This window comes from Falco biarmicus, chromosome 7 (genome assembly GCF_023638135.1).
Source record: "Falco biarmicus isolate bFalBia1 chromosome 7, bFalBia1.pri, whole genome shotgun sequence".
NCBI classification, from domain to species: Eukaryota; Metazoa; Chordata; class Aves; order Falconiformes; family Falconidae; genus Falco; species Falco biarmicus.
The window spans coordinates 19,377,756-19,405,272 of record NC_079294.1 but is presented as its reverse complement, the minus strand read 5'-3'; the positions used below and the strand labels follow the sequence as shown (position 1 = coordinate 19,405,272).

Here is a 27,517-nt window from a genome sequence, read left to right as displayed (position 1 = left end):
AATCAGAATGCAATTGGTGGAAACGAGCTCACAAGTCATGCTTCACAAGCATCATTTTCGTATCTTTTCCTGCAGAAAAAGAGAGATGTGTGCAAATTGAAATACAAAACATTCCTTTTAAACATAAGGGGAAAAAACCCCCAACCCTGTAAGAGTGATTGAACACTGGAACAGGTGGTTAAGAGGCTGTGGAGTCTCTATCCTCAAAGAAAGTTCAGAACCTGACTGGACACAGCCCTGAGCACAACTTCAGTTGACTCACGTTGAGCAGGGTGTTTGGACTAGGTAATCTTCAGAAGTCTCTTCCAACCTCAACTATGCTATGATTCTGTGATTCTATATCTGATCAAATGTGTTCATATCTTTGAAGAAATCTGACTAAATATTTGATATCTACTTACATTAGTTTCTTTGAAACAAATTATTTTTGTTTTTCTGTATCTTCTTTATACTTTTTTAATTTTTTTTTATTGGACATACTATATTAGTCAACTGTTTCATGATGAATAAAACCAGACAAGACCAGTATTCTTAATGATTATCAAGAAAGGAGGAAACACTTTAAAAGCATGAATGTGAGGCTTTTGTTTACCATGTGTATGAACAGCATACTTCACGTCTTCCTTCTACAAATTTCATCACGGTAGTGTATAATAATAGTGATCCTTGACTTTTGGCAAATTTTGGATAGGATGCATGTCTGAAAACTGAAGGTGGTATTTTGTCTAGATACATTTTTCTGGGGAAAATACCCAGTAAAACTGCCAGAGGATATACAGGCCTTGTGTTTTACAGGAAGAAAATCCTCTCAAGCAGGGAAATACAAGTAGGTATTTAGTACTGCTTTACAATAATTTCTTTTGTATGTGGATGTCAAGGGAGGTGATGAGCAGGAGGGGCAAACTACAGTGGGTCATTCTGTAATGGTTCTGAAGGACCCATCCCCCCAGCAAACCCTGGAACAAGCCAAAATTAGAAAGGAAAATAAGTTTTTTAGAACCTTTTGCCCTTTACCTTCCATAGGCAGTGAGTTCCTTGATACTATTAGATGACCATGATACAATGTCACATCTGGATGTTTTCTGTGGCTCTACTCAAGCTTCTTGCAGTTATATGACAAGAATACTGAAATACACAGGTGCAAAGAACATATCAATATGCCATTGCATTACCTCATAGTATTTTCTATCATCTGAATTGTTCATATGTTCAAAATGTAATGTTCTCTTCAGATAGTACTGTAAAACATGCAGGCTTATTGCATTCAGAAAGCTACCTTTGGCAGTCATCTTTAGGAATGGTTGTAATATGCTTAGTAATGCTGTAATTTTAATTACAGTTCTGTACTTTTATGGGGTCAGACATACTGTGCAATAGCAGCTGTGTAGATAGTTGGCAATAGTAGGATATATAGCAGTCAGGATTAAATAGCAATAAAGGATTCACTGAACTGCACTAACAAATCAGACGTGATTACAGTCTATGTCAATGCAAATGCAGAGATTAGAAGATGTGTGCTGATGAATAGGCTGTGGTCCGTTTGCTTATGTTATTTTTCTTTGTGTGAGGTAAGTGAAGAGAAAATGATAGCCTAAGTATATGGTCCTAAATTACATGAAATATTTTTTGAAGGCAATAATAACTGAGGTTGGATTAAACATTCCTTCATTTTTATGATGTATGTCACCTCTCATTTTTTGCTCTGTTCATCGTTTTTCTCTTTCCATTATTTTTTAGTAATCTTATCATTATATGGTTCTCAATATAATAATTTAACTTTCAAATAATTTGCCATTTAATTACTTGTGTCCTGCTGTTTCTAATTTCTGGTTTCAGAAGAAATACAGAATGCAGTTTTCTCTTCATTGTTTGACTTTTTCTGCGCTCACCTTTATCAAACTCTAATATATGCTTTTTTCTGTAATCTTAGTGTTGCAATCACTTGTATGAATAAAAACAGCATTGTGTGAAGTGATTTGTAGGTCTGAGTTCTCATTCTGAGCATATACAATTTTTCATAGCTTGCCCATATTAGTATTCTTTCTTGCCATCTTATATTATTTTTTATTCAAGGAACTCAGAGCTCTCCAGAACTTCAGGCTTTTTGACTGAACCATTTTGTCCCTTAAATAGCATTTTTTTTTTAGATAGGTAAACTGAGATACAATAAACGATTGAACAAAAGATCTTCAATAGAAAAGCCAGGAGTAGAAATTGGATGGTAAATATAATTTACCCTTTTGTGATTACAGTATCTTTGGTCTTTGTTTCATGCATGATAGAAACTATAGAACTTCTAGCAGCAATTGAAGTTTAGCAGGTTAAACTCCTCTTGTCTAATTTTCAGCAGCTTCAGAATAGCCACAGATGTGTTTTAAGTTTAAGATCAGGTTCACTTTTGTGTTAGGATAAGAGATTGAGTAAAATAGGCTGTTAATTCCCTGACTGTCAAACTGTTCTTGTCCCCAGATCTGTTGTCACCTTTTATGCAGTGCTGTGGCTTTGGACGGGCATGGCTTTATACTGTAGCTATGACCAGATGTAAACCATCCGAGCAGGGCAAGGCTTTCTCTCCCCTCGTTGTTACAGTATGCCTCTTGTTGCATAGGCACTTGGCCCTCGAGGCTATCCAAAAGCCTCAAGAATCCCTCCTGGTAGAGCTTTCAACCAAGTACTGCTCATCAGAAATAAAAGAGGCTTCATTTGGAGAAGCAAAGCTGTCCTTTTAGTTCTTATCTCATTCTATTTGTTGTATGAGCAAATATCCACCGCTCCTTTCCCCCTCCCCGCCCCCCCCCCCCCCCCCCCCCGAGTAACCTTGTAAAGTTTTCAGCATGAACTTTTTTCCTGTTTCATGAGAAAATAAATCTGAAGTTCCTCATTATAGAAATTACTAGAATTCTTTGATGACTGTCATTGTTATTCCAGGATATGTTTTAAAAGATGGATTTTTTCCGTATGGTTCGTTTAATGAACATAGGGTCTGTTTTGTGATTTTAAGAAATGCTATGATCCAGATTTTCTCTGCATATTCTAGAGTCAAATATTGGGATTTTTAAATTTAATTATATAATTGACTACCTAAACCTGCAGAATAGTTATTTGCATTATATGCATCCGCTGCACTTACTAATTTATTCTTAATACTTTATTATTTTGAACTGTTTTCATTTGCAGCCTCTTCCTGTGCCTGTCCTGGTATTTCTGGTTTTGTGAATAAGTCAGTAAATGATTAAATTAATTCATTAGGGTGCTAGTGGGTATATGCATACATACTTCACACCCTCTTCCCCACTCCACGTATATAAATACAAATCAAGTGAGTAAGGGAGACTTAAATCACTGGTTTCTTGTCACTAGTGAGGCTTTTGTTTTGTGGCAGGTTTTTTTGTTTGTTTTTGTTTTGTTGTTGTTGGGTTTTTTTAACAAGATGTTAATTTCTACCAAATAGGCCCTAGAAACATCATGAGAGAAAGGTGGGTACAGTGGCTGAGCTATCTCTCTGCCCTCCCACCTTGGGCAAGTCAGTTAAAGCTGTACTGAGTGAATGCATGTTAATTCCTGAGCTTTCTCTGCAGTTCAGGGTGAGGATTATGTGGGTTTAGAATAATAATTCAGAGCAGCCAGTTTACTGAGCTGGGAACAGCCTGAGGCTAACTTGTAAAAGCAAAAAAAAACCCCAAACCTGCCTGGACTGATGTCAACCTTTCTGGAGCTTAGGTATATTACGTGGGTTCCAGTCAGGTGCCTTTGTCATCTTAAGATCTAAAATCTAGAGGAACTTTGTAAAGCAACTTTGTAAAGCTAGGCACATTTAAAACATTTTTATTTCAAACAGGGAAGAGATCTTCTAATTACTTCATATAAACCAGGGTTCAAACATTTACCTAGCACTGGTAGAACTAAATTTAATGTTCCAAATGTAAGAGAAAACAATCCATCCTTAATAAACTATAGAATAGATTCAGTGCGGTACTATTCATGGCTGTTGTTGAAACTGGGCTCTACTATGTGAGGAAAGCCAAACCAAAGACAGCATGCCTGAAAAGGTGAAAGATGTTATGACCTAGTGCTCAGTGCATCCAGCTCTGAGTAGGGAGACTGAAGCACTTTAATCCCTTTTCCCAAGAGTGGTTTGAGGATAAAATACAAAAATACCTATGTCCCTCACCTTGTTATTCTCTCTGTACTCCATTTTATGGCTTTTTAGTATGGGGACCTACAGCCTTTTGCTCCTGCTAGGCAATATTAAACTGGCTCATGTGAAACTACAAATGAATGACCCACGTAAGGAATTTACTTCCAATAATGCATAAAGTAAAACATAGACTACATCAAATACATCAGGTGCATTAAAAGAATTCCCATATCAAGTTGTGCTTAGCACCGTTCGGGGATGCATGTGTGAACAAATTTCACAAGGCAAGAACAAGTTGGTTGCATCTCCTGCCAGGCAGACCAGTTACAGTTGAATTCACAACAATTAATTCTTAAAATTCCAAAAGGAATGGATTTCTGATGTCTCTGAAAAGGATAGTATATCATTGTGTGGCTCAGAACCATGATGTGTCTTTCTCAATTAAAACTCACTCATTTTGGCAATTAGATATAGCTCTCAGTTTGTGCCAGCCAAACTGGTATACACACTTGTAATCCCATTGCAGAGGCTATTACCACTACACAGCATCATCCTTCCAGATTGCAGTTGTATCCTGTCTTGGTATTTATATAGATTTTTATGTGTCTAACAACAAGAGGTTAGAAAATTATGTATATTTTTATTATTTTTATTAACATAAAAACCCCCAGATACTTAGAACTTCCATCTCTTCTAGTGTTTTCTTACTGCATCTTACGTGTATAGTAATGCCAGAAACTGCCACTGAACTATGTGTTTTCAGAGGTGTATATCTTTCTATGAACGTCTGTTGTATTTGTCTTAGCTTGATATATGAACTGTGTTTCAATCAGAATCTTAGTACCTTTAACTTGAATAATTTGCCTGTCTATCCTGAAACTCCTTTAAAAGTTTGAAATATTTAAAAGCTTAATGGAAAAGCATGTTAACCTAAGCAGTGAGTGTCCTTCATTGAAGAAGTTATGACTTTTAAATATTTATCATCCACCCTAAGCTTCTACTTTTTGTTTCTGTTATGATCTAGTCTTTTTCTTAATGTATTTCGACATGAACTCTCTATCTGGATTAGCCTACATGAACAAGTAGCTTTCTGCTAACTGCCTGGGAGAAGCACACAAAACACTTGATTCTGTCGTTGTCTACTGATTCAGTAGCTGTGATTCCACATAACTGAGAGTAGTGTAGTGTCTTCTAAAAACAACAATGTCATCATTAATTCATCAGAAACACAGCTGTGAACTTTGGGTTTTTTTTTTTTTTTTAACCAAAGCAACTGGGCAAAAACATTCCAAAGTGCAGTAAAGAAAGTTCCACGCACAACTGGGGTGCACAGAGCTTTGTGTTTAAGCCATTGACCTTGTAATGTGATCACACAGACTTTTTGTAAATTAATCTTTCAGATCTTATGAGTGACATATGAACTTTGACTTCATGGGCAAAAGAAGACAGACTCCAGCTCCAGAGGAGTCACCTGTATCCCAAATGCATGATAAATTTACATAAATTTCTTTTGAAAAACATAAGTCTTTTGGTGCTTTCATGTCTTTTATTAGGGGAAATACTAGATTTTTTTTGCTTTTTGTGCAGTGGTGGACATCATTGAGTATAAAGGAGATTTTCCCAGGCTTCATTTAAAAATATATTTTAGCTATTCCTATAGCAATTATGTGTTTCAAACTGCAAAACATTAACTCTTCTGTAAGCTACATGAAGCTGTACCATTTTACATTTTGATAATTAGTTTGTTGTTTCTAGGATTGTATTAATTTTCCTAAAAGCAATATTTCTTAGAATCAGTGTTTATGCAGCTGTTCTGAATTACATTTTATATATTAGCATGTTCTGCAGAAGATGATTTTTTCATTCAAACACTAAAATATTCCTATATCAAGACATTATTTTTTTAAACTGTGTCTTTTTACTATAATGCCTTTAGATTTCTACATGATCATAATTAGTATTTTGCCCCTGGTGCAGGAAAGCTGGTATACTTATGATTAGTGTATGCTATTTGAGCTGTCTGGTTTCCTGTACATCTGTCACTTGGCTTGTGACATTCTCTTTGGTGATGAGGAGTAAGTACAGGAGCCTGCCCAGTGTGGTTGTGTGACCTGTTGAATGCCATCATTGCTTCTAGTTACAAACATGTAGCCATCTCTTACTTACCAGGCATGGGTTTATCAGGAAATAAGTGGAAGGAAGGAAACCCGTGTACTACAGCATTAAGTTATGTACCTATTGGCCTATAGCTTCCATAGTCAAATCAACGCACTGTCTCTGTAAAGCAAGTAAAGGCTTTCTTGCTTTTTATCTGTATGGAGATACCTGTGCTTCTGCTTACATGAACCAGGATAATAGCTATAAGGAACTGCAACACTTGGAATGCGTGTACTTTTCTAGATGTTTGTTCTGGGACATGAGAAAGGAGCTGTGGTTGAGAAAAAGAACAACAGAAGATGCCGAAAGGGGTTTTTATTTCTAAGGCCTAGAGAATTTAGAAGTATTATAAACTTAGTGGCAGAAAGTAACTGTGAGGTTTTTCCTCGTCACCTCAGAAGAAGGAGGAGGAGGAGGAGGTTGGCTCTCCTACCTGCTCTTATAATGTTTATTCTGTTTCTAGTTTGGCAAGGGAGTATGGTCTTTGGAGCTGTTGCTCATTTACTATATGTTAGACAAACCTGAGGAAAAACAATCAGGGTTTTAATAAACTATCAAAACTAAGGTTTACATTAACAGCTAGACTTTCTGAAGAGGGGCCTTTGTACTTAGACAAAAATATTAATAATATTATCATTTTACATTTCTAATTTTTTAAAGACATTTGTCAAGCATCAAGTAATAATAATAGATCAACACTTGTTTTATCTCAGTCTTAGCTTTTTTATTGTTATGTGGTAAATTTAAATTTTCTGGTAATGTATAGCTGGATGTTTCAAGGTTTAACTCCTGTTCTTGTACTTACAGAAGGGATTTTCCCCCTTGCTTCCTCAAAATCAAGAACGGGTGCAGGCAGACTTGAAACTCCAAATAAAATGTTTTCCCTGGGGCAGTATTGTTCATCACATTCTTCCTAAAGGCTTTTGGGTTTTCGTTTTGAATGGAAATAGAAGAGCCAGATGCAGGGTATCTCATTTCAAAATACCCTTCTGTTCTTTAGAATAGATTCTACATTATTCTCTTTCTTCTAAAAAAATGTTTTTCCAGCTCTGTGTAAAATATATGCCCACACCGACAAGCACAGCTGCAACCTGACATTCCCTATTGAAACTTTGCACTTGCCGTGTGGCAACAAGGCCCACCAAACACAAAAGGAAAAATCAAATTCTTTATCAGTTCTTTCTTTGACCTCTCATAAGCAGAGACTGAGATGTAGCAAAACTATCCCTACCCTTACTCATTTATCTATACTCATGAACAGTGATTCTCCTCTAAAAGGCAATGACAGTTTCATAGATTTTAGATGGGATGTTCCTAAGTGAGTGTGATTATTCATGCCATGAATTGAAAGGGTCAAAAACGTTTCATGAGCAGTAAATGGGAACTTGATTTTTTTCTTTGGTTAAGATACTTAATAGTTCTGCCATTGTGAGGTAGGATTACATATTTGCAATTCACATAACTACAAATATTGTCAACTTCTCTTTCCCACAAGTTGTGTAATTTTTGGTATGTTAAACCTCCTGATTTTTGCAGTGCCATAATTGCACTAAAATCTTTGCTTCTATTAAAAAAGAGACAAAACCAAGCCTTTCTTTAAAACTGTAACAATTAAAAGATCAAAAGAAGAAAAAAATTGCAGTTTCAGATGTACTAGACCTGGTATTTTTGGAAAGGTGTCCTGGCTCGCAGTGTTCAAGTGCTTGCATTTGCCAGTACATGGCAATACTGTACATGCTCTTTTATTGAGCTTGTGGGGTGGACTACCGCAGCAAGACAATGAAAGCTAAGCTTGTGTGATACATTATGGGCCTTGCTATTTAAAACTAGGTGTTTTTACAATTCTGTACTTCAACATATTTCTCAGAAACAAGTTTCTGAAAAGTAGTCTTATATACCTTTTTCTAATCCTCTGTCATTTTGCCAAATGGTGTAATACTGATCTCTACTTCTTCCCTTTTCTTGTCTTTTTGCTTAGAATCATTTGAATCATATTGTCAGAAAGGCTTCAGTTTTAAAACAGTAATTTGTAAGCAGAATTCTAAGCATTCTGTCTTTAGATGTTAGTTGGGTTGAATTACAATCTGAGGTGTCGGTGTCTCTCTGCTGCCTGTGAGGACCTTGGGGAACTACAGCTGACATTCACACTTGGCTGAGGCTCTCTATTTAGGTGGCATGAACGTGAATCAAAGAAAGGAATACTATCATCTGTATTTCATACAGAGTCAAAAACTCTGTAAGAAAACCACATTTATGAAAGAAACTGCATGCTTTGTTCCTTGACTTGGATAACTGAGATTGTATACTACTACTCCTTCACTAGGAAACGCTGTGGGTTTCTGTATCTTGTTATTCCACATATAGCAGAACTTCCTTCATATCATATACTTCAGCTATTGGGAGAGAACATTTCTGTCTCCAGAATATATATCACAGGTCAGGTTTACCATATACATATATATGTTAACATAGAAAAAGTCGGTATTCAGAGGTGCCTGTTGCTATTGATACACAGGGCCAATTAAGGAGGGTCACTTTAAAAGATATCCCTAAAGAATTATCAGAAAATATGGCCTGAACTCCTGAAATACATAAACTATTATTTTGTTGTTTTTTTAAGCTTCTGACTATAGTTACTTTTGATGAGTCTTCATGCTTACTGCTTCTTGGGCCAGTCCTTGTTTTCAGTGAGACTGAACTACACCTGATAAAGGTCACTACACAGGTCTTCTAGATCATGTGCTTGTGGCTTCCTTCTTTTCCTTCTTATTGGATGGAGGCATTTTGTTAATTTTATTGGTGTTTTAGCACTTGCAGTGAAGTTTCTTAGGTTATGGACAAACAGATCTCCATGCCCTTAGTTTTATTACTATTTGTATTTTCTGTTCCCCCAGTAATTATAGACCTGTCAGTATTCTTAACATCTCAAGATACTTTGTTGCAAAATTTTAAAGTCGCTATAATAACATACTGTAGTACCATTATGCTACACTGTATCCATTTCTTGGAAAAATGAAAGCCAACGTGACCAAAAAAAGAAAAATAAATGGAGTTTTGTAACAGAAAACAGCTGCAACCACATCAAGGCATTTTTGTCTACTCTACTGGCTTTGCTGAAAATTAAAGCCACAACTTAATAATATTCAAGGAAGATATTTCTATGGAATGAAATCTGTTAAATGCTTAATAATAAACAGTTAAAAACACAAAATGGGATGTTTAGGAAAGTAATTTTGAATGCTAAATCGCCTAGGCTGCAGAAATTCTTCTTCTTCAGTAGAGGCTAGAAAATGAAAGTCTTATTCAGAATGATGGATTATAAATACCATTTCAGGAATCTGTCTTACATTTTTTCACACATTCAGTGTGTTCATTTAAAAGCAGCTTGCTTTCTAACCTAAGAATACTTGCAAGTGTATGAAATGAAGTGCTCTAAACCCAGGGAGCTATCCATTTGTTGAGAAAGATTTTAGAAATGAGAGAAAAAGTTATACAGTGACTCATATAAAGTACAAATGCATAGATTAGATGAGCTAAACATTGAACTCATCTGAAGCTAGAAGAGCTGAGTTCTTGCAAAACATCTGTTGACAACCTTGGAGTAAATGGATTTTAAATTCAAAGTGATCTAAATCAGAGACTTCTATCATAGTCTAGTATTTAAATCAAGGGGGGTTTTACATCATTATTTATGCAGCTTTTAAAATTCTTAACCTTTTAAATTATTTTTCTAAATAATATTTTTTTTTAGAATTTTCTGTTATTGTTTAGTTACTACCAGGATATGTTGATTTTCAGTTAAATATGCCCATTATATTAAGTTAGTACATCTTTGCCCTAGCTAGGAAAATATACTCTATGGACGCTTAATTACACACTTTAATGTATGTTTACTTAGAACTGTAGTTCTTACCTTTTGTTCTATTAAAGGTACTGAATAAAAACTTCTTCCTTTCATGATTCCCACTCTACTAGAAATTTGTGCTCTGCTGCTTATGATGGAAGCTGGAGTATAATTCAGCAGCAAGACAACAGTGTTTAAAAACTATTGAAATTTAACTAATGATTTTTTTGAATAATACAATATATACACAACTCAAATATGCTATACAATTACAGCTAGGGTTTGGAACTTATGGCAAGAGTACAAGAACACTACAAACACTGGTTGCAGTTAGGGGGGAGAATAGAATAACATTATAACTTCTTAGGATATCTCTTGGGCAGAACCTGATATCATTATGATCTTGGAAATGTTAAAAGCAAACAAACAAAACTGTTTAAAACTACTTACTTTCTCGTTAAAAGTACTGCAGTTAGTGTATTGATCCTATTGCCAGGAAAGTCCGTGGTTTTACAGTACCGAATCACTTTTTGCATTTGTTTTTATTCATCGTCAGAAGATCAAAACTAGTTGCTTGTCCTGTTTGGTTTCTCAAATTCAGATGAATCAGGATTGAATTAAAGAAAACAGAGTAAATTCAAATGCATAAAGTACCTCTTAGTACCTCTGAAAGAGAAGATAATTATAAAAATTTGACTTATCAATTCATTTAACTCAGCAGACTCAGCTGCTTAGGTAGTAGCAATTCCCAGCCACTAATAAAACATTATGTATGACTTGCTTTTGCTTGCATATAGTTTTTTATTTAATGTATAATAGTTTATGTTTTAAGAAGGTCAGACTTTACCAGATTTAGCGATAGTTTCATACTCACCAGTATTTTTTGAAAGATTAGGTAAATAGGAAGAATATGTCTAATATAATTCTAAATAATTTCTATTAACCTTTATTTGCTTTTGTATTTAGGTATTATATACAATATATTCAGAATTTCCTTTGATATTGCTTTGTGAATCATTTGCTTTGTTGTGTAAAACCTACTATTCATAAGTTAATTGGGTAATAAAATATAGGAGTTTTTGTAATAATTTACTGTTTTGTAACAGTAAATCAGAACTCACTTAGCTTTCTTTTATAACATGATGCCTAAGTTTTATGTTATATTAGCTCCTAAAATGACAGAAAAAGCCAGCATGCTGATGGCAATACAGATATTAATGAGTTGTGTTTTCGTATTTTAACTGTTTAGGTTTGAATCCAATACTGGTAAACGTCTGAAGGTTACAAACACCATATATGGTTCAGTTGATGAAAGCAGAGCTTCAAAATCATAATATTCCTCTAATGCATGTATATGCAATTAAGAAATTTAAATTACTATAAAAATAATTTTTTTACTAATAAATACATGTCTGATAGGAATATTAGAAACTTTAAACCTGTGTGACATTTCACAGACATTTTCAAAGTTCTTGAAACTTTGGTGAGGACACACAAATTTAGATTTTGGTATCCATAGGTGAAAACTTCCTTGCTAATAATATGCAGGCACCTAGAAAATGTTATACAACTTGTAGATCAAAAGCTACCTTGAAATGAAGCTAAAATTGGAAGTAAACATCAGAAAATTAAGTGTAAAAAGTACAACTTGTAGCAATTCAGAAATAAAGCTTTTTGGGTCTTTAAAAGTCACAAAATTATTTCCATGTGCTTCCAGGAAGAAATTCATACTTAGAGCCACCTTCATTAAACCCTCTTCATTATATCCTGGTGCAGTACCATGCAAACTCTGCACCTGTGAGTAATGTAGCTTATTGTCTATGGTATCAAATGAGAAGAAAAATATCTTGTAAAAGATATTTTAGCTTCCTCTTTTTTTCTACTTCTGTCACCTCTGGTAACCAGTTGGTTTCTCCTCCTAATGTCTACAGGGTGTGGCATAGCTGATGAAGCATAATTTTTCATTATTTGCACATTAAAACCACAAGCATTGACTGGATATTTTTAAGAAAGATCAAATAAAAGCAAGTATTATGCCTCTATGTAATGACTAAAATATGCATGTTTAAATTAGTTCTGCCTGCAAGAACTTGTCATAATTATTTTTACTTGTATAACCTGTGGGCTATCTTAAAAAATCAAAAAGAAATGAACTGCTGCACTTACTGTGTCTCTTCTTCACAATTTTCACCTACTTTGCTACTGTAAATAAGAGCAAAATTGTATAAACTCATGTTTCCTTTTGATTTCTGTTAAGATGTCTCTTTGCCAGAAAAGGGGAAAAAAATCCTTTAGGGTTTTTATTTCCAATGTATTATGAAGTTCATTTTATTTTCTGAAATTTTATACGCTTTTAAAATTACTTTTGTAATAGAGATTTTTTATGATTCCGTGAGGCTGATAATGGCTTTGATGTTGTGGTTCTGATGGCTCATGATTGTTACAAGTTGAATTTTCTTTTCAGACAGTGATGTTACCAGATGCTCACTAATCTCTTTTTTTTCTGGTGCTTTTGTTTTCTTGCCTAGTTACTTCTGTCCTTTCTGCTTTCTGGCTCTTAGCAGCAGCAGTGACAGAAAATTGACTACCAGACCTTTTTATTCTGCCTTTACACAAACAGAAACAGTGGAAAAAAATAAGGGAAAATTGTAACTAACAGAAGGAAAGGTAGCAGAAGGAAAAGAGCAAAAGCAGGAGAATTTCTCCGTTGGCTCAGGAATCCTGTTCATTCTGAAAGATTTATGTCTTTCCTGAAACGTTATAGAAGTCCCCAAACCAGACATAAGCACAGGGCCACCAGATGGTGAATCATGATCATAGCACAAGGAGCTCTTAATTTCTGAATCCATTATTCAGCTTCCAGTCTTAATTTTTGACACCATCAAATCAATACACATTACTGTCCTCTCCAGAAATATGCTCTACTGAGTTGTAAGCATGTTTTCAATCTACTCTAGTTACATTTTCTCTCATTACATTCTGAAATAAACCTCCTGAAATAGCCTTACAGAGGAAAGGTTAACTTTTCTTTTGCATTTGTTAAGCTCTTTCTCATGAGGCAGTGGTTTTAAAACAAACAAACAAGCACTAAAAGCCATAACATGACATGATGGATACTTCCAAATTTTTGTAAAAGTGGATATACTGCGTCTGGCTGTGATGGAGTTAATTTTCTTCATAGCAGTTAGTATGGTGCTGTGTTTTGGATTTGTGACCAAAACAATACTGGTAAGACACCCCTGTTTTAGCTGTTGCTAGACAGGGCCTTCTGTTTCTGGTTCTGCCCTCCCAGTGAATAGACTGGGGATGTGCAGTACCCTGGGAGGGGACGTACTATGGCAGATGACCCAGACTAACCAAACAGATATTCCCTGCCATATAAATTCATGCACAGCAATAAAAAGGGAAAAGAGAGGGTTCTAGAAACTTACCCATCTTTTTCTCAGGAAGTGGCTGAACACTGGTCTTTTCCTTTCCTCTTTCCCTGTCCCACTGTGGCAGGGGGGTGAGAAGTGAGCAAGCAACTGTGTGGTGCTTAGCTGCCTGCTGGGGTTAACCCACAACAGTCCCATGAGGACATATTCCCATAACTGAAATTAGTTTACAAGTTATGAACAGCAATCCTGACTTTCATGGTGCCAAAGAACTTTGGGCCTTTAACATTTCTGGAATGTAAGAAGCTCTTCCACAATGACATGATTTGTCTGGTTTTGTATGCAGCACGATAACATCCTACAATAACACTGACCAGTACTGTTCCTAGGCAAGTGCTTCAGTGTGATGCTTAAAGGTGATGGTACATGCTGAGTTGAGTAGCGTGGAGATACAAGGCAAGGGTTGCCATTTCAAAGCTGTTTGAGAAGTCATGAAATAACTAAGACTTACAAAACCTTCCTGTCCTGATATGTCAAAAATGTGAAGGTTGTCTCAATACATCAGTATACTCTTGAAACTGAGTCTTTTTATCAGGAGAAGAGAGCAGTTACTTTAGAATTGACTGTTGCAGTCCTACACATCAGTAAAAATGTAAATTAGAGCATCAAAGTAAATTGTTTCAAGCAAAAAAAGTATCGTGAGAGCCGTTGATTGTAATACTTTCTGATTAAGCAACAAAATATACGTTTGTAGACGTGAGTCCTTAAATAGTCCTGGCTTTCTAGTGCCTGTTCATTTACTGTGTATCATTTAATGATTATTTACTATAATTAGAAATAATCCTGACATATTAACTTTCTCCCCATGCTAAAATCTGATAAGGCCTTTCCATGTTAGTCTGTTTCTGTTATGTGTAGATGTGGAAAACAGGCCCAAAGCTTGAACTTGGAGCTGGTAGTCACAGCAGGTCTGTCCGCAGCAGTCTATAAGTTTGCATTCCTACCACATGCGGTAAGATTTTCTCTATAGACCCATGTCACCAAGGAACAAGAAATCTTCAGTCAGAGAAGGGCTACAAGTGTGTGGAAAAACTAGCCACACATAAACAGTAAAGGTCATTAGCAAGCTCCTAAACTCCTTAGTTTTTTGGATCATTAACGGTAAAAAGCCTAGGAAATGAATAGGGCTCCATGTCCTATTAAAAATTAGCCAGAATAATTAACAGGATTTCCAATTTCTGATGGGAACCAGACCTGATAGCTCATTTTCCCTTGTCTAGTGGGCTGTTTCTGCATTTTGAATTCCATTAATTTATATCCTTGTATTTTTAAATAAATAACTTGAAGTATTTTTTCTGTATAGGAGTTATAAATTATTTACAGTTTGGGGCAGTAAAAGCTTGGGAGAAGTAGAATCTAGTGTCTCCCTGAGACTGTGTTACTCATTCCAAGTCTTGTGACTCTAAAGTAGTACAATTAGCTGTGACAGGATTTCTTCTGGTGTGTGCAAACGTATACTTTACAAAATCCTAATACAGTTGCTGTATTATGTGACCCGTGAGCTAAAATGCTCATTTGCTTGCAAATGCACAGCCTTTCTTGGTGTGAGATGTCTCTCCTTAGGGTATTACATGTTTCCCTAAACTAACTTTTCTGATTTCAACAGCAGCCTTTCTGCTTCTATTGCAATGTAAATTTCTTGCTGCTGAGTGGATGACTGATGGCTATTTGCAAGCTATCTTCTCCTCTGCTGTATATTTTTCCCTTAACCCTGAAACGACTTTGGCACAAGAAAATTGTGAACAGTGAGCCTTTGATACTTTAAAATGTAATTTCTGGAGAGGTGTGTTAAATACTTTCTCTTTCCTTATCTTTGCATTCTTGCAAGCATGACTTAAAAAACAATCCAAAGGGAGGAAGAGATAAAGAAAGAACAAAAATAAGTAATGCTCTACACTGTCTGCTTTGCCTGCAGGCCTGCCACTCTGGAGGAAAACAAGCCCACAAGTTACCAAACTTTTTCACTCTATAGCTGTTATACTCATTTCCCTCCCCATGCGCCTTAGGCTCTAAATCTTCCCCCATAGCCCTCTGGTAATAATCACAGTAATCTATGAACTAGTTGTCAATACAAGCCCTATGATTTTCCTGAAAGGAAAAAAATAAAAAAATAAATTTGGACAAGGAAAAATAGACTGCAGATAAATGGGGTGGGGATGAGGGGAATAAAAAGACAAAAGAAAAGCAGGACCAGATGATCTTCCTCCCTGTGCTCATTTTGTACTCATTCATTTGCTCCAGATGCAGAATTCCTTTCTGCAGTGAGTGAATTGCCCTGTCATTAACAGAAAATTAGAAAATTGGCACCAAATGATCTTGGCCAAGAGTTTGAAATATGTTACTATAGAACCACACACTCAAAAACAAGTTAGGAATCCATGTGGGTTTCCAGATGTGAGAATCTTCTGTGATACAAATATAGTTATGTTTACATAGCATAATGTTCTGCTCTGTGGATTACTCTAGATGCAGCTGTGCTTCCAGTAGTGGTATAACTATGTTACTGTGAAGCTCTGCCTGAGTGAATGCATCCTGTTTCTTTACAGCAAATCCATTCTAATAATGACTACTTGTAAAAAGATGTTGTCCTGCAAGTTAAAATACTCCTTCAAGGAATGTAAGGAATTCAGCATGGGCTAGTAGATTAGACTGAGAGTGAAAATTTGAAAAATTCCATGTTTCATTTTTGATTTGTCATGAGTTTTGCTCCTAATTGTTTTTCCCTGTCTGACTTATTTTTCATCAGTGAGTACTTTCTGCACTAGGATTAAAATTTAAAAGCCTGAGAAAAATTTGAAGAGGTCATAATTTTTTTCGTTATTACCTAAATAAGTGCATAAGGTTGTGGTTTGATTTCAGTTATATTATCAGAAGTACTTTGATTGATACCAAGATTAGCTGAATCTCTACATAATTATGTTCATCTAAATAAAGCTCTCTATATGTAATGATAGTCTGTCAGTGCTCTTTTTTTGGTTTGGTTTGTTTTTTTAAAAGCCCTTAACATATCAATTTCTTTAATGCAGTTGTCTTTTTTTGTATGTGTAGAAAGTGAGCTCCAAGTATCTTTGGGAAGGAAGTTGGTCTTTGGAGGAAAAGACTAATGGGTTAAATGAATCTATAAAACTGAGTTTAAGTGCATAAGCTAGTGCCTGAACTGTAATCTATGGTAGTGGTAATTAGCTGTTATTAATGTTTGAACATGTAAATACAGAATGATGACTGAAAGTAGCCTAAAATGGCTTTCTTGTTCATTGTGTAGTGTCGCCTTGTAATTTTTAATAGCCACAACAAGTTTTATGAAAAAATACTATTTCCTTCTTGACTGAAAACTGTCCCCATTCATGAACAGTTTTCAGGTGTAATCCATACATCCTGTGCTACTTAGGCTGTGATCTCTGCATGTCATATACGTCCAACATGGTCATATCATTCCTGTGATGTCACTCTTGTCCAACTACAGGATATGACCTATACACTCCAGGTCATATTCTGTAGCTGGATAAGAGACCTTTAGGGAGAAAAAAAATCAGCCAGACATCTGATACTGATCTTTCCTCTGAAATTACAGTAGCTCCATGCTTTACACAATGTGAGGTAAATTCTAATAGTCATTGCACAGTGAATACAATTGTTTGACATAAATCACTGAAGTGATCTGATCCTTTGTCTCTTGGAGGCTGGGTAAAACCAAGGTTTTGATAGTAGAAAGCATCTTGTTACATTAAATGTTGCACAGTATCTATAATATTTATAATATATATTATTATATCTTCTATATCTCATATTTCATGGGCAAATGTGTTGTGCATATCTAAAATATTTCTGGTACATTCCATTATAATCTAAATGTTGCACAGTATCTATAATATTTATAATATATATTATTATATCTTCTATATCTCATATTTCATGGGCAAATGTGTTATGCATATCTAAAATATTTCTGGTACATTCCATTATAATCTTTCAGTTGTCAGGGGGTATTGTGCGTCTGTATTACCAAGGAGCATTAAAGATTATAAAGGCTAGAAATAACTCCCCATTGCAGACTTCCTTAAGCAAAATGTCATTTGATATTCTTCACCATTACCACCTAATATCAGTCATTATCTTTAATATCAAATTTTAAGAAATGTCCAGTAAAGAAAATCTGCATGATAAAAATGATGAGAGTGTGCCACTGTCTGAATAAGAAACTGACTGAAAAGATAAATCTGTGAGCTATCCAAGCAGTGACAGCTTGTAGAAAGCACTAAACCTCTTGTACAGAAGATGAGGCTTTCTTCTGTCACATGCCATGGGACATACTCGACGAGGTAGGTCCTGTAGATGAGTAACTGATATGCTTTTTGTGATATGGTTGACAGAGGCTGTGTTGCATTTCTACAGCGAGTGGCTGGGAATACTTCAGTTAATATTTGATGGTCTTTGTGGGCTGGTGCTGTCTAAAACCATTTTTGACCCCAGATGTGTTGCCCCAACAGCTGAAAGTCTTTTAGCAATGTGCTGTTTTGCTTTCGGTAACTAAAGTGTGAGTGTGTGTCTGTATGTATACGCAACACACCGAGCTATGTGAAAAAGTATGTGTTTTGGTAATTAAAAAGCAGTGATATCTAGCGGAAGACTGACCAAAATCAAAGGCCTCTCAGTGTCTTGTGGGCATCAGACTTCTTTCCTAACTTTCAGCATCTAATCTGTCTAGAACCTAGTGAAGATGTTACATAAATAATGTAATTGTGTAAATGTGTATGTAAATTCAGTTTGAATTGAAAAACATTGATATCAGTTTAAGAGTTCTGCCAGTGCTTTTGTATCTCTCAAAGTGTTTTATGGCGCTGCTTTTCATTAATTATATTTTGACAGAAGAAATTCTTGCCCTTTTTTTTCAGACTGAAGAACAAACGGGCCTCTCTGAAGAGCAGCTTAAGACCCTTCTGGAAGAATGTATGCAGCCTCAGAGAACAATAAGCAACGTTACCATGCCAAAGTCTCAGGAATCTCTTTCTTTTGGATTAAGTCCCCCTTGTTACACAAGTCAAGACTCCACTCTTCACTCCACATCTACTCTTTCCAAAATGTTAGTTGAAGACCATATTGTAGGGATGTTAATGGCTCAGGAAAAGGCTGGACTTGGAGACAAAAGCTTATGTGTTAATGCAGAGAGTGAAATCCCTGGCTACTATATCAGCAAAGCACTGGCTGATAGTCACTTATCAAAGGATTCACTGGCCCAAACAGAGGAACCTGATGACCTAGAAGGTTTACAGAAGATGGGTGATAAGAGTGTTACTGAAGGTTACTTTATGTCAAGAGCACTCAACACAAAAAGGTTGAAGAAACCTTCTTTCTTGGGTGAACCATTATATTGCATCAGCATGAACAATGAGCCATCCACGGAGGCTGACATTCTCAGCATACCACTGCAAACCAAAGGAGGTGAGACTCTTAACAACCCTTTAGAAAAGGCTTTTGATTATGATGAAAAAAAGCAAGCAGGTTCTCACCAAAGGTATGCACCAATACACACTGGTTGTTATGGTGAGGCAAGGATGTAATTTTATAAAACATAAAACTGGCCCAAAAATAATACACACAAAATAACAGAATGTTTATTAAAATTCTTGCCCTGACATAGCTGACTATAAGACTAGGACTCTTATGAAATATAATATTGATGTTGATTAATTCTGTCAACCGGAAAACAGTGTTGACAACACATACGGATTACCTTTTTGGTAGTCGAAAGTCATGTTCACTGTTATGTGGAGAGCAAATATTCTCCCAGTAGTTGGTGTAATGATGCACACAAACATCCAGGTGTTTCTTGAATTTTTTTAATAAGGTAGACTTGGTAATATAGAAACAAACATGACCTACCTACATTAAAAATAATGAATTTCTTTCAGGGAGTTCAAATTTACACATAGAAGATACCAAAATGAATAAATACTGCATAGTTTCTTTAAGTTACTTTTAGTTCAATGAAAGAAAGAATAGACTTTAACCAACAAAAGATTAAATTTACTCTGTCTGGTACTATAAAAGTATTTTGGAAGTGTCTCTAGTTTTTATGTCCTTTACTTAAGTGCAATTTTTAATAGTGATTTTTTAAATTCTATAGTGATACTGTAATCTAAATCTACATTTATATTTTCAGCATAAGATCACTTCTCTTTCTAGAAAGCAACTGTTCATATAAGCCAGATTTTAGGCAGGTACATTGACATCTTCCATTTGTTTCATAAAATTTCTGACAGTATGAAGTTTGTGATTAAAGTGCTATAGTTTAATTGTATTAAAAATCAATAAATTTTGCTAGGTTTGTCAAGGTAGACCTTTGTTGTACTGGTAATCTATTCTGAATTTGGAGAAACGCTTGTTCACATTCATTGGTAATTTAAAAGAACATCCTAATACCTCTTTACCACGTTGTAATTTCTTAATTATGATCACAAATGCTTTTTTGATTGTTCACACTTAACCTTTCTACAGTGAAGGCAATGTTAATATTTTTTTCAGAGTGATTCCACCTAACCAAAAACAAGAAGGCCTGTTATTGCTCTTTTTACACTGCTAGACAAACTTGGTATCCAGACTCACCTGCCATATTTGCCCATTATGAGATTTAGGCCATAGTTGCAATAGGAAGAAAATAAGAATACGATACCTCTAGAGAAGGTTGCGTTTGGGTTTTTTTTTTGGTAAGTTAGTTTTCATCTAACTCCACACGGCAGCTTTGTACTTCATGAAGACACAAGCATCAGGAGAGTGGAGCAAGGGAAGCAAGAATTGGTCTGTCCTAGAGGAGAGTAAGGTGGCAGTGGTGGTAACGAGCAGCACAGAGAATGAGCTGTGCTGGGGCGACCTGATCTTATGCAGGAGTAACATGACAACGTACTGCAGCAATCAACAGTGAGAAAAACTCAGGTTTAACTTGCTGCCTTCACATGAATTAAAGTTTTCCTTTAGTCTGAAGAGATGTAGTACAGTCAGAGTCAAGTGTGACTGAGCCCCAGCTACCATCTCTCTTTCTTAGTGTATTTTAAGATGTGATGTGTTAAATTGAGGAGAACATCATGCACTGTAGCCACTATGCAGTGAAGTGAGCAGGTAACTGTTTATACCTGTTGGGGTAGACATAGTCACTATGAGGTAATTTTATTGCACAAGAGAGAAAGGAGATTTCAGCTATTAAGTAAATTTCTGTATAGGACATCTCATGGTAAAAGTCTTTAAAGTGAATGCGTTAATATTTGTTGCATAATAATCTTTGAGCCATCATCATGCATTGTGTCATAGCAATGCAATAGGGTGTTTTGATACTCTGTATTCACTAGTGGCTGAGTAATGTTCAAGCATATAGACCTCAGATCTGTATGGCTGATAAACATCTTGGGTTCATTTTGCTTACCTTTTTTTTATTTTATTTGGGTGGTGGTGGGGAAGTGTTCTGAATTTTCAGTCTTTACATCCTTTTCACTAAAAACCTGAAAAGAAACCAAGGATATAATTACAGGTATGTAGCCTCATCAGGCTTTGGGTCTTTGCATCAGTGTCTGATTTTTAAAATGGTGTAAACAGGTAATCTTTAGGCACAGAAAAAGTAAGTGGTAAATAAAACCCACTTCAGAGGTTTGTAATTGTTTTTACATTAGTGCTAAATATTTTGCAGTTATCCATAAACTTGCTTAAATTAATTATAGTCAGATTTATTCTATTCCATTAATAACTCTCATGCTAAAACATACATCCAATATTGGCATTTAATTAGATAGCAGTCCATTCTTATTATTTTTGTCAATATATTGCTCATGAGCAAGTGTACAGCGTAAAACGTAAAACCCCAATACCTTTCCATAAAATTGTTTCCTGCAAAGGTGACTCAGTTCTGTCTTAAGCAATTATTCCTGGCCATAAGCAAAAGGTTGTGATGTTTATCAAATTTATAAAGCTGCCTAATGTATTCTATAGGTAACCTTGTTGTTAGTTCAGACATGATTAGATGTGCCAGTTGCATTGAGGAAGGAGATCCCAGTGGAGTCCAGTTTAAGGCAAACACATCTGCAGATGAAGGTGTGAGAAGTGTCAGGTGTTATTTTTATTTTTAAGAGACATGTACATAGTTGAACTTTGTTATGGTCTTAATTCTAAAGGGCATTTAAATATGTATGCACAATCTTCTGTAAATAGCTGGATTTTCTGGCCTGCTACATGTGGTTTAAGCTGTGTAGTGCTGCGTAAGCAAACAAAACTGTGAAACTGGTTTAGCAGAATTTAGTCATTATGGTACTGTACTCTATGATACAGATTTACTGTAATACATTGTATGTATTTTAAGGAAAGCATAATTATTAACATAACTCATACACACACACACACACTCTTGTGTATGTATATTTCTGAAGGAAACTCTCATGTGCCTTCAGATATAAGTAATTCCTGTTTCTTCACAGAAGCAGTAATCTACATCAGGGTCATATGCATGTAAATGTAAGCGATGTTTACTGAGATAAACAGAAGACAGACTTACCTACATACAGATACGAAAAGGCTGCTATTTCTCAGTTATATGAACCAATTGGTAATTATTTCAAGGGGTTTTTTTTTTTTCCTCTCGTAAGTTTTAAGTAGTAGTTGTATCACAAACTGTTGTTGCTGTTTCATCTTGCAAATAAGTATTGTGCTTACAGCAGTTCACCATACGATTCTTGTCTTTTTTACAGATGATATGAAGATTGAAAGTTGAGGGGAGAGTGATTATATACTTCTTTACACCAATGTTTTTCTGAAAGTGTGGTTAAACCTCCATCGGTGATATTATGCTGATGCAGTATCATTTCTGACAGCCTGAAGGGAATGAATTATTGTCATTGAAAACTGTTCCATTAGCTGATTTATTCTTGAGAGATAATTATTATTGTCATTATCATTTGTTATTGGAGTTTGATTTCAAAATGAACTCTTGCATTTCCTTAAATGTCCTGGGAGAGTTCTATCTAACAAATTAATGTACATACACATTTGTGTAGCTGTGCAGCTGATAGATGTGTATGTCTTTCTTCATGAAAAGTGTAAAATAAAACTTGCAAAGTTCAGTTTCTTCTGATGAGACTTTACTAGAGTGGATGTGAAATGAACATAATTATTTTTCTTCCCTTACACACAATCTACTTTTTTCATGAAGTTAGCTAAAACCTGGCCTCTGATATCGCAGTGGTTTGCTGGAGCTTGCAGCCTGTCTGACTGCTGAGCCCTGGCTCAGTGAAGGACCCAACGTGTACCCAGTTTCCTGCCCCAGGGCTGTCTGCTGGACCACTTGTTTGATTGAAGGAGACTTGCACAGGTCCTCTGCTGGATCGGAATATCAGCACCCATTTGCTCAGCTGTGTCTCATTCTAGACCCTGTGAAGATGGTGACCATATAGCAGTCTTATCCTCTAGTTAAGAAATGGAGCTGAATGATGAAAGATTGCAGTCCCTCGTGAAGGCTTGGTGTGGTTAAAAGTGAAGGAGTTTGCCCTAGCAGTTACTGGATTGTGAAACCTTACAGTGATGCCTAGCTGGGGGTGGGGGTCGGGGGGGTGGGGGTGGTAATACAGCTGTTTTGTGTTTGAGATAATAATAAAAAATTGTATACTCTTTACCTAATGTTTCTCCTGAATTTTCTACTTATTTACTGAGCTGATGGTTAGTTTTTTATTTGATGCACTGTAGTGTCAGAATAAGAAGACATGAAAAAACCCACAACCATGGTTCTCTTTAAAAGGTTGGGGTTTTTTTTGAGGGGACAGAGATATCCTAGCAGAGAAAACTCAACAGATTTTCCTATTGACAAACTCTCATTTGACACAAACTAAAAGGACAAATTATTTCTCAGATACTGTACTAGCCATTTAACTTTCAACAAGAAATGATGTATGAATAGAATGTTAACTACACAATGGCTGTGTTATGCATAGGGCTTACTTGAACTAATCTGAATGTTTAAATTAATGCACATATTGGCACAGATTTTAATCTCATTTAGAGTTGCCAGTCTGAGTGGATGTACACTCCTGAGGAAGTGGTAATTCTCTGGATATGTCAGTGATCAGAATCTAGCCTACTTTCTTTTAAATAAAAACATCAATGGGACATTATACTTGTGACAAGCAAGTGCTATTTATTGTTTCATTTTCTGATATTTTTACCTGTTCTGCAACAGCAATAACAAACCCATTGATACTGGATGTTCTGCCTAGTCCCATTGCTCTGCAGAGGATTTCTGTAAGCATGTTTCATGGAGCTCTGCAAATCTCACCTAGATGTATTTCTTGTCTTCCTTAAAAATTTTAAGCCTGGGTCATAATTTCTTTACCATATATGTAATCAAAGCAGTACCAACAAGTATTTTTTGAAGAGTATTTTCTGTGCCTGTGTGATATTCATGCAGGACTGTCCGCTGGCTGTAATCTTTCCACAGTCCAGTTATTTTCACATGGAACTTGTGTTTTATAGAGTCCTCCTCAAAAACAGTGTTAAAGTGCTTGGATAGTTTTTGAAGAAAACTAAATTCTATTTCAAGGTTTTATGTAGAATATCTACAATGTATATGAAGGGAAATACTACTTAATTCTTACTTTTCTGGTGTATTTGTTACCTTAAATCTCTCACTGTTGCAAAGAAGCTTTTCCCAGCACCCTCAAGGAAGAGCCTGTCGCTGACTAAGTCCTGAAGCCATGAAGCCAACTTTTTATTCACATCTGGCATTTCAGGGACAAGCAAGTAATTTTGAATGACTATTGACTTGAAGTGTATATTCCAACAGGGACTCTGTTACTTCACTTCGGGACTTGGGAAGTGCCGAGCACCCTGCAGTGTTTGTAGTCACTGCAAACCACAGGGACCCAGTGCTCATGAAAAGCTGTTCCAAGGGTGCATAGGACTGATACCCAAACTCGGACACTGTCAAAAATTAGTGACCTAATATTTGTTGTGCTTGGTTTCTACTGCATTATATTAAATGGCAGGTTCTCTGGGAAGATTTTATTTGTTGCTTGATGTTACAGATGAAATATCAGTTTCAAGCCCTCCTTTATTTTCAGTTTTAAGTAAAACTGTAGGAAAAAAAATTATTTAGGAAAACACGGTCGGTCACTGGTATGAGGTACAGAATAATGGAGGTACTATCTAAAACACAGTGACAAGGTCATTTGCTGAAACATCACCAATATCAGGGTAAAAGGAAAGTTGAGCCCGGGAGGATTCATGGGTTTTTCTTTGTTTTTCCAGTGTCTCTCTATTGTGACCTGCAATAACCCCTCTGTCGGGCTTGCCACTGGAATTCCAGCTGCACTGGAATGTGGCGGCTTCTCGGGGTGTGATGCAGCAGTGATGATTAGGATATTCAAATGAATTTTCATTTGCAGCTTAACTCAGGAGTTGGAAACAGCTTTTCCTAAATACATGCCTTCATTCAGCGTCAGTTGTATTTGGTAAAAGATTCTGATAACTAGCTTCTTTACAAGTCTTCCCTAGCTCTGTTTGTCCCGAAACAGCAGAGCGTGGCAGACTGATTTTTTAAAGTTATCGTTCTCACTTTTGGGCTTTGGGACGTTTTAAATTGAGGAATAAGAAAGGTTGTGTATGCACGGTAGTTTTGTGCTCGGTATTTCCCACTATGATTTTACAGTACAAGGTAGATAATTTTGTTCCAAAAACTTCAGATTGGTGAAAGTAACATACCTATGAAGTGAAGATTGAGGTGTGCTTGCATCTGTTTGCTGAGCAATATGTGACCAAACTAGTCTGTCATTGTCACTGAGACTCCTCAGAGATATACATACAGTGCTGGTGTTCATAGCGGTCAGTGCTCAGCTGTTAGTACTGATTTAGTTCAGTGTGTATATTTTGATCCTGCATGTTTGTATTTTAAATTACAAACCATGTTTTCATCTGAAAGAAGAAAATAAGGCTGAGTCAACCATTTTAATGAATCATATGTGTATAAATATAAATGTATATAAATTATATGTATTAATATATATTATATACAATATGTACTATATATACGTATGTTTGAGTAGGATGATTTAAAGAGCTATAGTTTTGATTTACTGCAATGGTACTAGAAGTTCAGTCCAGTTTTACAGTTATTATGCAGATTTAGAGCTGTTGAGGGTCTTTTCCATTTCAAAGAGAAGTGACAGACTAAATATCCTGATTAAAAAAAAGTTTGTTGACTATAGACAGCAGTGATAAAAAGAGTGAAGTTGTTCTTGTACGTCCTGATTTCCAGTTTAAATTAAAGTAATTCTATCAAGGCGTGAAAAAACTTCCAGCTTCATCATAAAAAAAAAAAAAAAAGAGGAAAATGTCCCATAAAAATTCTCAGCCAAATGCTTTTTTCCCAGCCAGGCGATCTCTACTTTGTGCATCTGTAGTGCATGCTTTCCCTCTCACTTCCCGAGCAGAACTCCTGCAGCGCCAGTGGACATGCTGCGCACAGAGTGAAAACAGGCTGTGGAAAAATTATCTGCTGCATAGATCAGAGAGGAAAGGGCTGCTTAAACATGTCATCAGAGTAGTGAGGGCTGGTCTAGAAGTGCAAAAAAGTATGCCAGTAATTCATGTGCTAGAAAGGGTGGGATTTTACCTCCAAATCAGGGAGGGCTGGTGAGAGGCTGTGGTTTGCAGCTCAATTTCTGTAATTTCAATAATGATAAGAATTTTGACATTTTATTAAACCCCCCCCCCCCATTTTCTAGACAAAATTTCAGCAAATTATGACAATGCACCTCTTCTCTTTGTTACACTTCTTAGAAGGACTTTCTAACCACAGCTTTAAATTACATCTCTCTTTCTGGCTTTTTAGGTGCAAAATCTGCTACGATGTTTACACTTCCAAGATTACTACCTCCCCCAGTTACAAAAAAAAAAAAAAGACCCTTACCTCTGGGAGTCTCACAGTTTGAAGGCTAGACGCAGAAGGACAAGGTGGTTTGGCAGATGCTTGGGAAGTTTCTAAATTATGAAGGGTTTTGTAATCTAGGAAAAATAACAACTCATTTTTTTTCTTTTTTAAAAAAGTTTCAGCAGATGTATTTATTGAGAAATAATTGCTCTCTTATTTGTAGCAAGATTTAAAGGTCAGGAAAATGGTTTCCTTTTTAAATAGAATAGAGATGCTTGAATACTACTAATGCTATAACCTACAGTTATCCAATTACACGTTTCATTGAGGGATTGGCTGGAATCCAGGTGCAGTAGTTAGAATAAAAGGCTCCCTGTCATTTAAGTCTATGTGAAATAGTTCACTGCTTGGAATTGAATCTGCAGTACCTTATCTATTAAGCTTTAAAAAACCCCAGCAAACTGGAATATTCACAAGTGTGTATTAATTTTATAGAGTGCTGAAGTGCATGAATAATTGAGATTTATAGGCAGGTATTCTGTATTTAGAACTTCTTTTCCCACTTAAAAATTTGCTGTCTTCTTGTGGAAGTACTGTTCTATGCTATTATTTTCCTGTTGTTTGCTTTGTGTATTTGGTATGCATAGTTTTGGTGGGAAGGGTATTGCCAGAGGCATTCTACCCTAATTTTACAATAATAATGTAATGGTCTGTCTGTAAGCACTTTCTGAGTGGAGTCATCAAGGGAGACTGGCGCAGTATCTAAGCAGCTCTCGGTTTAGCTCTTGTATGTGTTGCCTAGGCTAGCAGTCCCTGAATCTGAAAGCAGTTGAAATTAAAGACAAATGATAGCTGGGCTTCCTGGGATTCGTCTAAATTTGAAAATCCAAGTTTCTCTGGGATAACTTGACTAATGTTATGGATTTCCTGTGGAAGATTTAAGACTTTTGCTTGCCAAACACTTTTCTCTAATGAATTCTCTTCTTCTGGTTATAAATCCACTTAAATATTCACACAACTTGTGCACCTGTTCTTTCTGTCTTGGAAAA

The 27,517-nt window shown here is 35.9% G+C and overlaps 1 protein-coding gene across 7 annotated transcripts in view; it reads left to right on the top strand.

Moving 5' to 3' along the window:
• The window catches only part of FSIP1 (fibrous sheath interacting protein 1), an 89,803-nt gene extending 65,905 nt beyond the window's left edge, over positions 1 to 23,898 (top strand). For 5 of the 7 annotated variants that reach the window (XM_056347031.1, XM_056347026.1, XM_056347030.1 and 2 more), the window contains one exon: positions 18,466 to 20,000. In XM_056347031.1, the coding sequence (XP_056203006.1) occupies positions 18,466 to 19,131 (666 nt within the window). In that variant the 3' untranslated portion in view covers positions 19,132 to 20,000. Of the gene's footprint in view, positions 1 to 18,465; positions 20,001 to 22,299; positions 22,595 to 22,790 lie in introns of those variants that run through there. The other 2 variants (XM_056347028.1, XM_056347029.1) reach the window with 2 other exon arrangements.
• The last annotated feature ends 3,619 nt before the right edge of the window (positions 23,899 to 27,517 follow it).